Raw genomic sequence first — 16,029 nt, 5'->3', positions numbered from 1 at the left:
AATAAGCATTTTCTTGGTTTTCGCACCATAACATTAGTATAAGAATATAGAAATCTATGAAATTTAAACACAAGGTTAATGACCATAAAAGGAAGGTTGGGATTGATTTCGGGAGTTTTGGTCCCAACGAATTAGGGGCCAAAAGGGCCCAAAATTAAACTTTGTTTGATTTTATCAAAAATTGAACTATTGAGGTTCTCTGGTATACCGAATCTAACCGTGTATTTAGATTCTTAATTTTTGGTCCCGTTTTCAAATTGGTCTACATTAAGGTCCAAAGGGTCCAAAATTAAACTTAGTTTGATTTTAACAAAAATTAAATTCTTGGGGTTCTTTGATATATTGAATCTAAACATGTACTTATTTTTTTTATTATGGGTCCAGTTTTGAAATTGGTCCAAATCGGGGTCCAAAATTAAACTTTGTTTGATTTCAACAAAAATTGAATATGTGGGGTTTTTCAATATGCTGAATCTAACCATGTATTTAGATTTTTAATATTTAGGACCGCTTATCAAATTGGTTCACATTGAGGTCTAAAGGGTCCAAAATTGAACTTTATTTGATTACATCAAAAATTGAACTCTTGGGGTTCTTTGATATGATGAATATAACCATGTATTTAGATTTTAGATATTGGAATACCACAAAGGGATGGTAAGAATTGTCTTTGGGATTTATAGCTCAAACTGTTGAGGAATAAGGTGCAAAAAAGGGGGAAAAGGGTTTCCAGGTTAATGGACAATTACTTAAGTACAAAACATAATTTAAAAGCAGTGTAAGGTTGGTAATTGAAACTCATTTTAATATCTCACCTAAACTGCTTTTAAATTATGTATATTGGAAATATGCCAAAAACCTTATTATTAATAAATTCCATTAAAAATTTACCAAAAACTTTAGTTGAATGAACTTCATTGGAAATTTGCCAATATAAAATGTTGCATTGAAGTTATCTTTCTTTGTCCAGAATAGTAGTTAAATCATGACTGTATGACATTTTATATTTTATGATGTATTTAAATGAGTAGTTATTGTTGAAAACTCCATGAGAAATTTGAATTGAGATCATTTTTGGAATAAGGGAAAGGGGGAGGTGAAAAAAATTGGTGAGGTACAATTTTTCTTATTTCAGATTTTCAGAAATGAAAAAGAAAATTTCTTCAAATATTAAAGGATTAATATTCAACAGCATACTGAATTGCTCAAAAGCAAAAAAAAACATTTTAAGTTCATTAGACCACATTCATTCTGTGTCGGAAACCTATGCTGTGTCAACTATATAATCACAATTCAAATTCAGAGCAGTATCCAGTTTGAATGTTGTGTCCATACTAACCCAAACCGTTCAGGGTTCGCCCTCTGGGGTCGTTTAAAGCTGCGCCCTGCGGAGCATCTGGTTTTTAAAATTATACAAAGTTATCTGGAGAACAGGTTGAATATTTTGTAGTAATTTCTCATCGTTGATATTGTATAGACACTTGCATTTATCCAATATGATGTATTATCTCGTAAAGTCCACAATCATTTGATGACCAGTTATGTAAGGTACAATGTATATTAGCTTTTATGTTCAGACAAGTATAAATATAATACATCAGACTCGTACAATTTTAACCTAATAGATTGGTTGGCTCCGAGCTATTGTACTTCTCTAAACCTTATCACTAATGTTTTCTGATAAATTGGTCCCATGATAACATTTACTTTTTTGCCTTCCTCAAGACTTCAGATGTCATAAAGATATATTTTACATTCATTTCTTGAGATTGAATTTGCATAATGAATAGCGTTGGCAGTAATAAATTTGGTTTGCAGCTTTACATGTTCGAGTAACGAAAACGCTAGTTAACGTATTTTGATCTCAATCTTCTCTGTTATGCACTATGTTACATATGTATGTACTTCATAACTACAAAATAGTTATACAAAATTATTTTCATTGCAATACAAAATAAATGAACAAATAAAGATATGTGGTATGATGACTAACGAATCTACCCTTTACGAAAAACGAAACGAAATGAGTGTAAGCAACTATGTGTCATCGTTACGAAGTCCTCAATGAGTAAATACTCGTGTTAAGTAGCAACTGTCTCAAACTGATAGTTTTCAGTCAAGATGTTTAGAACAGGTTTGCGTTAAGGCTATAAGAGCTAGTAGGTTTTATTTTCGTCCGGTTGTTCAGAACACATAGTTTTTCCATCCATTATGCATTAGAAAGCAAGAAATCTGTAGCTGTGCAGAACAATAGTCTTAGTTAATTATATGACACTTAAGAATTTATATGATTTCAATAAATTTTAAATTGATGGCAATTTAAAAGATAATCCAGTTAAAATCGTGTTTAAATTTAAGAACACGTCAATCAAACCTATTTAAAACATAGGTTTGATAACATTCCCTTAGATGATTCAAACTTTTATTTTGGTATGTGTCTTGGCCATTATTACCCTAAACAATTACGACTTACATTGCCGATCTTTTATTTCAAGTATAATCTTTATATATTGATATTCAGTGACAGGATATCATCGAGCGACAAATTTTTACCACTCATTTTAGATTTTGTCTTGTAAATTGCTAAAAGACAGAAATATAATCACTAAGACAAGATCTACAAAAATCTTCAGGTGTCTTTGATCCAAGTCAGGAATATGACAGTTGTTATTCATTCTTTTGATGTATTTGAGTTTTAATTTTGCCATCTGATTAGGGTTTTTCCGTTTTGAATTTTCCTCTGAGTTCAATATTTTGGGGATTTTACTTTCTTTTTACCTGTTTAATTGCCCTTGAAAGCCAATTTTTGCAATCAGTGTTCGTGTTTATAAAAATGAAGACGTGGTATGTTTGCCAATGAGACAACTCTATACAAGAGACCAAATGACACAGAAATTAACAACTATAGGTCACCGTACGGCCTTTAACAATGAGCAGAGCCCATGCCGTATAGTCAGCTATAAAAGGTTTATTTTCTTGAAAGCTTTGTAAAAGGATCGAAATTTTTTTTTACTAGGAGTTATTGCCCTTAAATGATAATCCTACCTGATTGATTCTCTTCTTGCGTATTTGTTTTTACAAAGGCTTCATATATAATGCTGATGTGCATTTTGTTTTTAGACAAATGATGTTTGGCGTTCCCAAGGGCGACATTGAACTCGTTATTTCTATATAACTGTGGAAACAGGACTATGAGCTGTCTCCTTTTTTGTTTTATTTTCATTTCACGAACATAATAAAAAAATTCCTTTGATAAATAATAAACGTTCCAAATTCGTGTGTGTCTAAAGAGTCATGCTTGATAAAAGGACATTTCAGTTGAAATTCATCATTTTATTTCATTAAATTCTATTTTTTTTTATATCAATAGATGGCTATGATATGCATGATTTAAACTTGAACTGGAAAGACGGTAGATCATCAGTGTATGGGATAGATAATGTGGAACTACCCCAGTTCTCTCTTATAGAATATAGGACGGTACGGAGAATAGAAAGTTTGTCGTCAGGTATATATATTACAATATTCCATCTTCTACAGATTTCAAAGAATTAAGCTCATTGTCCAATGTATATAATACACCGTGTTTACAAGATTTATCATTGTTAACATAAGACAGAATATTTCCAAATACTTAAAGTTTGTTTAGTCGTTTGAACATTTTCCCGAGTATCAGATAACCAAAGTATATATATATTACACAGTCTATCTGAAACTTAACACGAGGATTCTAACCCAATATTAACTGACCGTGTATATACCATATTAGGTCACTGACAGCCCTTGCAATATGTGGTGTTCATAGCTATGTATTGAAATAATTGTCAATTTTAGACGACATCATCTGCGGTAAACACTTGACCCTTCAGTTGTGTGATTTAATTTTGAACATCGTTATCATTGGTTTTTACAAAAAGACATTTCAAAATTGCATTAAAATTATATAAACAGCAAACTAAATTGTTCTAGAATCTGCATTATTTTATGTAGATTTGTTTTTAAATAAATGTAACAAAATAGTTCTATACAAAGTAATACAAGATTGTTTTAAACATACTCTTAACATGCATTCATATGATGAAGACATATTCTTTAATCAGATTTAATTGATGATGTCAGTAACTGCAAATAGTGCTTTGTTTATTTATGTATCATTGTTATTTTGCTTATATAAAAAAAAAAAGATGTTGTATGATTGCCAATGAGACAACTCTCCATAAGAGACCTTTCTTTTGTTACCTTTTCTGACATCGGGCTCGTTCTTCTTTTGAACTGAATTTTACTGTGCGTATTGCTGTGTGTTTCTTTATTCTACATTGGCTAGAGGTTTGGCGGGTGCTGCATTTTCTCGCTGCGTTCAGGACCAATTGGTGGCCTTTTGTTATTATCTACTCTTGCGTCCGGTTGTTGTCTCCTTGACACATTGCCCATTTTCTTTTTCAGTGTCATGCTTAAGTAAAACAAATTGCATGGTATTTGTGCATTCACGTCCTCATTTATAAAAAAATGAAAGTATCTTTGATTTCGTTTTATACGTAGTAGATTCTGTTCAGTGAGGGATATTGTAACATATTTTTTGCATTTTAAAATATCAATTTATGATCATTTTCACTTACAAATCACTTCAAACATATTCATAAAGAGATAGTTCTAACATATAAGCGAAAGATACCAAAGGCAATCAAAGCATATGTCGAATAATAAAATGACAAGTTCATGACAAAAAACAATAATAGTTTGTAAGGCAAACAACAGTTCATACAACAAATAGATATAGGAAGATGTGATGTGAGTGCCAATAAGACAACTCTCCATCCAAATAACAATTTAAAAAAGTACACCATTATAGGTCAATGTACGGCCTTCAACACGGAGCCTTGGCTCACACCGAACAACACGCTATAAAGGGCCCCAAAATTACTAGTGTAAAACCATTCAAACGGGAAAACCAACGGTCTAATCTATATAAAAAAAACGAGAAACGAGAAACACGTATCAATTACATAAACAAACGACAACTACTGTACAACAGATTCCTGACTTAGGACAGGTGTAAACATTTGCAGCGGGATTAAACGTTTTAATGGTACCAAACCTTCATAGAAAAAACATAGAAAATAAGAAACTCAGCAACACGAACCCTTCTTAAAATTCGAGGTGCACTGGAAGCTTAAACCGATCAAATGTATAAAAAAAAATCTACCATGCTAAAAGGAATATAACGTTAACATTGGTTGTAATAACTGGATGCCGATAACAAAAATATTACATACATATATATTGGTTTGACTCGAAAACACCCCTTAACTTATATAGTTAACCTGTTATTTTATTTTGATTTACTTGCAACTGCGACTTTAAAGAATTAAATATCAAAACTGTTTTGTTCTAAAATTGTTTTACCCTACCCCCTTGACATCCCTATTTTTCTACCTTGTCATTATGATTTAACAACATTTTCGAAGTAAGAAAAAATTTACCATGACGGTAATATGTGTGCAAGAATAAAATAGTACTCAACTCTGCAAATACTGTTATTCAAGAGAAATTATTGCAACACAGTAGTAAACAATAACGATTTAAACTTGTTCCATGAAATAATATGTTTGTTGTCACCAATTATACATTACAAAAGTTAATGTCTGGCGGGTTTCACAGGAATGTGACATTCTTCAACAAAATGATAATAAATGAGACATCTACTATTGAGCGAGACTAAATGTTTGAAATTATTTCCACGTAATGATAGTCTTTTGCAGATTATTTTATTCTAATGAATACGAAATAAAGGTCCGCTTGTCTATTTGATTTTCAAAATATATAGAAAAGGTTTTCACATAAAGTAGGTATTACGATTACGTGTCTTTTTAATGTTCAATTAAATGTAAAGAAAACGTTATATAACTAATTTCAAACATATTGAAATGTGAAAGTTTAAAAACGTATTTGAATGCAACACGGTTAAAAGTATCTTTAGGTAAAACTTGTCGAATAGTACAGTATTGTTACTTAATATTATTAGTATTTACCTAAAAAAGAATATATATTCTATTCTTCTTGCAATTCAACACTGTAATAGTTCAGAAAATTTGGCAATTTTATCATTCTCAAGGACAGCATGTGGTAATATCTGTCCTCATGAGGCATAAATAAGTTTTCCAAATATATATCTATGCAAAACTAACTAAGTCATTTGTAACTTATGAATAAATGATTTATCCCAAACCAAATTATCAATCAATTCACATTAGTGGATTTAGTCTAAAATATCATTAATAGTCTATCAAAATATCAAAAACAACGTTTCCTTGTACAATGTTAAAATGTAAGTATCACAATGATGTAGAACCGTAAGTGTCTGTTACTGAAAAAGTATCCAAATTTAGTTATGTTCGAACTATTAAAAACAAAATCAAAGTTAGTACCGATAAAGACATATTCAAAGATCTAATTACATCGTTAGTTAATGACCTACTAGAACAAGTTTATTCAAAATATCGATAAATAGACAGTGATCGTATTTAAAATTAACTGGTTCTTTACACACCATTACTGTAAAAATGGATATAAGAATTAGGCCGTATCACATGAGATCACCCTCAGTTTTTGGTTGGGTCCGTTTTGTTCAGTTTTTAGTTTTTCTATTTTGCGTTATGTGTACTATTGTTTATCTGTTGGTCTTACTTTTTTTTAGCCATGACGTTTTGAGTTTGTTTATACATATGAGTTTGAATGTACCTTATGTATCATTCGCCTCTCTTTTCAAATTATGTGTTGATTTGTTCTTCCAACTATTCTGAATTGCACACTACTGAGGAATGTAATAAAAAAGAAAAAAAATATTTGCTTACTAAATTAGAAATCTGTTATATTTTATCTTATTTTATGCCGATCAATTACAAGGAACAACCATAGATGTTTTGCCTCGACAAAACACCACTTTACCTCTATATTTACCATATCAGTTTTAATGCTACTAGCAACTGCGACTTTATAGAATTCAATGTCATATCTTCTATAGCAACCACGAACAAGCTTTATAATTGTAATTTATAGTTTTTACTGAAACCAAAACTAAGATCTTCTTTCATGAAAATAGACATCAAAGTAAGTTATAGAATTGACGACACTGAAAACAGAAAGTTTATATATTCTACGCTCGTTTTATTTGTCAAAAAGCACCATAACACAAAAAAGGATGCAACGCTCTAAGAACAAATTAAGCATCTACACCAGCGTTGATATCTAAAATTGTATAATGTCATGTCCTGACTAAGTATAATATTTTATATAAATGCATTCACATTAGATGTGCATTGAATTCCCCCGATACTTGTATTATGTTCACCAATGCATTTTTTCCGAATATAATACTCCTACATAAAATAGAACGTTTGCTATATTTCATTAAAGAGTTTTCCGAGTGAAACTGATTATATCTAAATTTTGGAAAAACATACATTGCTGTTTGATTAAGATTTATTTAAAGTCAGAACCCTTGGGTAAATGTGAGCAGTTAATATAGAGAAATCTTGACTAATTCAAGCAAACATGTTATCAAGATAACGGTAAAATTAAATTTAAAAAAATCAACTATTAAATTAGACAAACCTTTATCTTGTTTTTTTTTCTTCCTTTTTAGTAGTTCAGGATTTGCTCAGCATTTGATTTTCTATTTCAAGTTTTGTTTTTAATCTATGATTGTGTTTTTGGTCGTTTTCGTATTTATTTATTTGTTGGGTTTTTTTGTCTGGCGTTGCCTCATTTTCATCGAATTTTAATTCAGATATGACTTTTGTATCCTTCGACTTTCACTTTACTGAGTGTGGCCTTTACTTTCGTTAAAACAATTTAGGAAGACATTGTTATTTAAGGGCTCATTTGATACACGGTGGAATACATCAAATCTTTCGATATACTTTATTGACAGAAGGCACATAAATGATGTCAAGGAAATATTAACAAACTTGATTATCTCATCGCAGTTACAGAAATAATTTCTTGTGTTTGTTTTATTACAGAATATGTCTGTCACATAAAAAAAAAAGTAGATGTGATATGATTGCCAATGAGACAACTCTCCACAAGAGACCAAAATGACACAAATGATAGTTATTCATCAATTGTTTTGTTATATAATCAGGATCTTGTTTTTTCTTGTTTAAAAAGTTTTATATTGTCATGTCGGTCAGTTTTAAATGTCACATTATGGGCTTTACTTATGATGTAGTAATACAATTTACAATACAAGGAAAAAATCGACACTGATGTTCGAGGCCTAAATATTTAAAAATAGGTTGCACTGTGTTTAGTTCTTATAGACATTAGTAATCAGTATCTCGTTCATAGTTGGCTATTATACCACATCATACCACTTTTGCTTATTTTCATATCTATACGAGATATTACATTTGCAAATTCGAAATTCATAACATTAAACTGAATAAAACGGAACATCAAAATCCCGTGATTGTTCTTAAACATTGAAAGAATTTTATTCTCTTAAAAAAATAAATCCGATGTTTTCATATTTTCTATTTTAAATTAACAGAAAAATTAGTAGCAGAACATTTACTACAAACCGATATGTAATACTCATCTTTAAATGGTAAGTTGATCCCTTGATTTGAGATGGTGTTAAGCATCACTGTATATTTGATTCTCATCGGATCACAGGATATTGTGTGTAGCAGAATTTACATTTCCATTCTCATGAACTTCCTTATTGGAATGTTTTTACGTCATTCAACCACAACATTTTGTCTGTTTATTTGGGTTAGTAGTAGTAGTAGTAGTAGACGTTTCTAAATATATCCTTTTTAAAATTTACACGTAAACATTAGGGTATTAACATTAAACAAAGAATAATCTTGTAATGATTCAAACATAAAATTGTATTTTGCAGGAGATTATCCGCGGCTTTCCTTAAGCTTCAAGCTATACAGAAATGTCGGATACTTCATTTTCCAAACATATCTTCCGTCTATATTGATTGTTATGCTATCTTGGGTGTCATTCTGGATAAACCATGAGGCCACATCAGCAAGAGTTGCTTTGGGTTTGTAAATATATATTAATATGCATATATGTATTGTTATTAATTATGCATTATTTGATCTCCATATGAAATTGTTTATCAAGGCGATTTCTAAGAATACACTACATGGCATCAAAACTAACTTTTTAATATATATAAAATCATCTACTAAAAAGTTTTGCTATAGCTTTTATTTTTCGTTTCCAAGATTTGTGGGAAAAAATACGTTGAAATGCTTTTTTTTTAAATTTCGACACAGAAACTATGTCAACATATTTAGGAAAATGTTCTGGGCCTTCGTTAAAATATCATGCAGGAAATCGTAACAGGTTTAGAAGGACACAAATATGTACCATTCCGAAAGGAAACATGGTGAATAAAAATGCAGTACAGATATAAAAAAATTGTTAAGAGATGCATTACGATTTAAAATTTATTTCTATGCAATTTAAAAATGCCAGTAAAATCTATTACGAAATTGTTGTATGTGAATTATGTTTCTTATTATAGCTGATAATATTGATAAAACTTAACTTTTTTTAGTCATTTAGTTTTGGAAAACAATTTTGTTTAATACGGCAACTAGGGAAAAATTGTCATCCGAATGTCGTCTGCTAGTCTAACTGTTTTAACAATGACGACTATCAGTAAAAGAGTTGAATAGTCATAAAATATTAAGTGCCAAACAGATTGGAACTAAATATTTTATGACGATTTAACGCTTTAATCGTCTCATTACTTTATTTGGCCTTTTTAACTTTTTTGGATTCGAGCGTCACTGATGAATCTTTTGCAGACGAAACGCGCGTCTGGCGTATATACTAAATTTTGTCCTAGTATCTAAGATGAGTTTATTTACAACCACTGGGTCGATGCCACTGTTGGAGGAGATTTATTTCCCGATGGTATCACAAGCTCAGTAGTCAACACTTTTTGTGCTGACATGAATTGTCATTGATATGGTTATATTTATAAATTTACTGTTTACAAATTTTTGAATCTTTTGAAATACTAAGGTTTTTCTACCTCAGGCATAGATTACCTTAGCTGTATTTGTCAAAACTTTTAGGAATTTTGACCCTCAATGCTCTTCAACTTCGTACTTTATTTGGCCTTTTTAACTTTTTTGGATTCGAGCGTCACTGATGAGTCTTTTGTAGACGAAAGGCGCGTCTGGCGTATATACTAAATTTAGTCCTGGTATCTATGAAGAGTTTATTTATTAATAAAACATTTCTAGGTGTTTACAATCTGTAAACAGTTTGTTGTAAACAGGTCATCAGCTTCCGTTTTACGACTTAGGGTGTCAGTATCAAAATATATATCTATTGACGAAAAGAAAAAAGAAAAAACATCGATTTGATAAAAAAAAATGTGAAACTGTTAATTAAACTAATTTGGACCAATTGTATTTTATTTTGTCGGTAATCATATTGTAGGTATTACAACTGTTTTAACAATGACGACTATCAGTAATGGTGTTCGTTCGTCGTTACCCAGAATATCCTACGTAAAAGCCATTGATATATACCTGGTTGTCTCTTTTGTATTTGTATTTGCTGCGCTGTTAGAGTATGCTGCAGTCAATTATACATATTGGGGGAAACGTGCAAAGAAGAAGTTCAAGAAGATAAAAGATACACAACCAATGCTACAGGATGGTAAAGTATGTAAAGAGTTAATCCGTCTGTTTTTCAAAACACCCCTCAAAGAAAAATGTGAACATCAAAGAAAAACAAATCAGAAAAAAACAAGATAGCCATATACTCAACTACTTAAACAACGGATGAAACTAGTGAGGCAAGAATGGATTCATCATTGTGTAGCTCAAAACTTTTTGGGGGGATTTTTTTTTCTACTAATGGTCATATACTTGTCTGTCTCTTTTTTTACTAGCTGTTTCAATTGCTTCCTTGAGATTTTGTAAAAACACGCCAATCGTTACACAGAGGATTTATAGTAATGTTATTCCTAAAAATTAAAAATAGCTATATATAAATGTTATGTTCCAGAACAATTTGTTGCATTAACCTTAATCAGGAACGTTAAAAAAAACTATTTGAAAGCAATGTATGTATAAGGTTCGTAATAATTTCGGAATTTATAAAACAAACCAGTATAAAAGAAAGGTGTAATTAAAGCACCGACTTCTGAGATTGTGATACTTTAGGGACTATTAGTCAATCAGCAATAAATCGACCTATTTCTATAAAAAAAAAATAGAAGAAAAAACATGTATGCATCCGAAACACTTTCTCGACCGACCTTCAAAAGAACCCTCAAAGCCAATTATTTGAAAGCGAAGCAACGACGACTCAGTGTTATACAAAATATTAATAATAGTCTACATAAGACTCAACAGTGATACTGAGATCAAAAACGTTATTAGACCAAACAAGTACAAAGTTGAAGAGCATAGATGACCCAAATTCCAAAAAGTTGTGCCAAATAGGGCTATGGTAATCTATTCCTGGGATAAGAAAATCCTTAGTTTTTCGAAACACATTATAAATTTTATGCGATTTAGATGAAAATTCCTATGCAAAGGCCAATGATGACTTATACCTACCGCTATAAATCACACAAGTTATATCAGTGAATGTTTTGACAGATACTCTTGCAAAAATGTTCTCAAAAAAGCTTGATTATCAGTTAATTTGATTTATTTTTCTACTTTTTTCGATTAATATTTGAAATGCTTTATTACATGTATTAGTCAATAAATATTACAAACTTGTATTGGTGAGAAAAAGTTCCATCAAAACATTAGAATAAAGGAAATTGACTGAGGTCAAGTACATCTGTCATTGTGTATATTTCAATAGAAAAACCGGTCCTTTTTAAATTCTTTTTAAGTCTTGAACAAAATTTACTTATTATTGTTTGTCGCACATTTTCAGGTTCTCACAAGAACAATTGTTAAACAAAATATAAAATTATTATAGGTGTAATGAGTTGTTTGAAAACTAAAATTTAACCATTTTAGCAATTGCTTTGCGAAATATTGAAATGTGAATAAAATGTTTAGAAATGTACCCGTCTTAAGAGAATGAGAATAAAACAAACATTAACGAAAATCTAACAAAAACAGGAAGAGAATTAAGGGTTAACATAAGGTGTTCAACACGTATCTGAAAGGTATTGATCGGTCCCAGCAAAGACAAAAAAGCACATTTTAAATCAAAATCATATTCTAAAAAAAATTATCCTTGTTTTTCAATCATGCCCAAATCAAAACAATATCATGATGTACAGTCACATGGTACTCAAGGAGGATATCACACCTAAAACCTTTAAGTGGTCAGTTGAATTCAGGACAATAGGTCTTCTTTTTGGACAAACAACTTGGACGAAGCAAAATTTCAATGAAATTTTCTTACAGTCATAATATAATGACATGTGTTATGTCTATCGTCACAATAAAATGCAAACTTATACATGCAACTAAAAACAGATGAGCAAAACAACTTCTAACGGAAAATAAAGTTAAACAATACTTAAATTTAATGTTGTGATTTTTTTTCTTAGTCTTCAACTATTTGTGTATTCAAAAGTACTATATTTATGCTGGTCAAATCTCGGACAGCTACATTTTGCATACAATTTGAGAGAAGGTTTCTAGATTGAAAGTCATATTTTTTTCGATCTTAAGCACATGCTGTCTTTTCTATTCTCATTTTTATCTCGTAAAATCTGTAGTGCAATAAACAAAGTTGCCGAAGAGTATCATTGATTACATTTGAATAGAAACTAACATATCAATATGCATTTTTTTTAGAATGGGAAAAATCCTCATTACCTTCCTCACTCCAATTTTAAGTGTTATAGTGTACTTCTTTAATCAACCGTACATCCTTAAGAATAGGTATTTTGTTAAGGTTAATTATAGTATTTCCTATTTTAAGTCTAGCGCCAATTATATCAATGTGGAACTTGTTTTAGTAGTGTATGTTGTTTGCGCTTTCAATTCACTTGATTTTTACATAGTGTAATCATAAGCTATAGCCATCTTTGATTTTGTCACAATTTTTCATTTTTCTAAACCTCATTCCCTCGAATTCCAGTTCACGAACAGCAATATCAGGATAGTCGTTGATGGTCGACCCCTTAATCTATTATCATTACTAGTTTTAGTAAACTAGAGATTTGCTCAACATTGATACTAATAATTTGCTCATTATTCCTTAGACAAATTGAGACTTTATTCAGTTCCTGTGCAGAGTCAATCAAAATCTCATTAGATAAAGTCGTTTCTGGAACCAATTTGTCAAGATTTTCTTTTCTTCGCATTATTAAATAACATGGCGTAATAGTTTACCTCCATATGGGAATGACATGTCTCTTAAGCTTTAATATTCGTAATGACAAATTATAAGAAAACCCTTCAAATGGATAATTTCTTTGTCTTCTGTTGTTGTTGGGGTTTTTTTCGAATTGAAGCTTCAAAATAATTTGCAGCGATCAAATAACAAGAGTTTGAGTTTGACTGTCCCTCTTGTATCTTTCGTCCCTCTTTTATTGGAAGCACTTTTTTTGAAGATTTCTACGCCAAGTAAATATTGCCTAAGTCGAATTTTGCACAATTTTTCTGCCTTTTTTGTTTTTATTGATAATTTCCAGTTTCATAACATTAAATCCTGATTATCTGTTTTAAAAAAGTGTATTGACATGCAGACGAAAGAGAAAAAAACAATTATTCTGAAAAATTCTGTACAAAATAATATGCCTTTCAGCGATAGAAATGTCACGAAAAAAAACTTAAAAAAAGCATCCTATTTCAAAAACGAAGTTAATACAATAAATTACATACCTTTTGACTTGTATTATTCATACACCGTAACAGTTTATTTGTGTCTTGCTTCATCTGTTACTATTATATTTTTATTGTAACCGGATAATAGTTTATATAGTTTATATAGTTTAATATTTGTTTACGGTATATCAGAAAGATAAAGCAAATTTTAAGTTTGTTCTTGTCATATAACACATGTCGGAGTGCCGGGATTGCCCAAAGATAGACATTCCATCGGTCGGTTTTTTCATTTACATGTCAACGTATATTTGATCCGCTAACACAAGTTCCCCATGAAAATTTGTACTAAACAATGTCATAATATCTGTTTCTTTTACCTTTATTCAGTTAGGAACAAATACTGTAATATGTATTTTTTTTTATTATGTTCCAATGGAACGAACCCCTCGTTGTGTTATATATATTTATCAGGAAACACCCCTAAATATATGCACTATCTATAACATAATATAAGATATAATAATTTGTTGTGAATTTTTCAGTACAATAGTGTTGATTTCGCTGAAATAGATGAAATAAGGATGTCACCAATTATTGCAATTCGTTCGCAATCATCGGGAAATTGTGCTGAAAATGGAGAGAAAATCTCACGGACAATAGTAGCTTCTCCAGTTCTTCCAAGAAATTGTATGTCACGAAGTTACTACCGTGAAAACTTAGTGAGACGAAAAAATTCAAGCGTTAAAAGAAGGAGACAACTTCACTCCAATGTACGAGAAAAAAGTGTGAAATGTAAACTGCCTCGTATCCGTCTGCCACGCATCAACGATGTGAACTGCATTGACAGATACTCAAGAATGGTCTTTCCTTTGTTATTTGTATCTTTTAACGTAATGTATTGGGTTTTTTATTTGTTTATTAAGAAGGACACGTAATTAAAGTTAAAATCAATGACAACGGGGTTATGTGCCTTTGTCCACAAATATAAAGTTCAAGCTATTTAGCATGTGTTAAGATTTACTAAATTTATCAATTTCAGGGAATGTATTCATTTTATTAATGGACAGTAAACATATAAGTATGCGTATCAGTGTACGATTTTATGTTTCCCTTGTTTGTTTAATATATCATTGTAAAATATCAGAGATAATATTTTGTCCCAAACCAACATGAAATATTTGTCAATGTACGTTAGGCAACCATCAAATGACTCCGATATAATGTATCGATAATGTATTCGATAAAACAGCGATATCGTTAGTTGCCAATTGATCAGTTACCTATACATGTATATTTCACAATTGTCATCATATATTACTTATTTACGTTGTTATGATTTCAGCAAAATTTTTTTAAATTGGTTGACACTCTTTACATTTTTATACTGTTAATTTGACTCGAATTTGGAGAGAATAAATGATTGAATAATATGATGTATATGTTTGTTAAGGTTGATTATGTGGCTTGCGTTTTGAACTTTTATGGTATAAAAAATCTCAATGAAAGACCTATTCACTGTTGAACATGTGTGTTAATTGTGAAAGTACATCAGGTATAAATAGATACAGATGTCTTTCTTCTGTATAATTTTGCATGCTGCATTTTAGAAAAAAAATGGGTTATTAAATGTCGATTCGAAACTTATTTCTTATTTTCTTATAGTATGTTTTTATAAACTGATGAACTTGTCTGTCAATTCATGATTATTGAATGCTGTAGCTTGATTAAATGAAATATTCCTTTTCTAGATAGAAAGATTTCAGGACATTGCTAATGAGTTAGAACTCAATACCATTTATTGTCCAAATTGGAAGAATTCTCAGAAACCAGATGTTTCAAAGTTAGACATTTCATATGAATAGGAGACTGATCGAAAGATTTCGGTTATCATTAATTATATTCCAACCATATCAATGATTTTTTTTATGATTATGAATAACTATATCAGTATTATAAAAAAACCGACTATTTATGTTACATTATTAGAATGAAAAAGTTACGACTTTGCTATAAACCAAAATGCCACAATCGATATAAATCTGCAACATAGCGTGTCTTAGCGTGTCTTTTAAGTATAATGTATGGGAAATGATGTTTAAATTTGATAAGTAAAATGAGATTAAAATCAGCTTACAAAGCAGTTTACCAAAGTAGAGGTGCTTTTTTTATCGTGTTTTGTACAAATCGAGAATGTGTTAAACACTGAGGGTACAACCAATTGTTAATAGAAAATTTAAAA

General features: G+C 30.4%; 1 protein-coding gene across 1 annotated transcript in view; it reads left to right on the top strand.

Annotated features, from left to right (window-relative positions):
* The window catches only part of LOC134696240 (gamma-aminobutyric acid receptor subunit beta-like), a 52,601-nt gene extending 37,203 nt beyond the window's left edge, over nt 1-15,398 (top strand). Inside the window, exons 6-9 of the mRNA XM_063557923.1 lie at nt 3,371-3,508; nt 8,906-9,058; nt 10,477-10,703; nt 14,333-15,398. Of these exons, the coding sequence (XP_063413993.1) occupies nt 3,371-3,508; nt 8,906-9,058; nt 10,477-10,703; nt 14,333-14,725 (911 nt within the window). The 3' untranslated portion in view covers nt 14,726-15,398. The remainder of the gene's footprint in view (nt 1-3,370; nt 3,509-8,905; nt 9,059-10,476; nt 10,704-14,332) is intronic.
* Nucleotides 15,399-16,029: the final 631 nt, after the last annotated feature.

The sequence above is a fragment of the Mytilus trossulus genome, chromosome 14 (assembly GCF_036588685.1).
Source record: "Mytilus trossulus isolate FHL-02 chromosome 14, PNRI_Mtr1.1.1.hap1, whole genome shotgun sequence".
Lineage (NCBI taxonomy): Eukaryota > Metazoa > Mollusca > Bivalvia > Mytilida > Mytilidae > Mytilus > Mytilus trossulus.
Note: the sequence above shows the minus strand (reverse complement) of the source record. Positions and strands in the feature narration are given on the sequence as shown.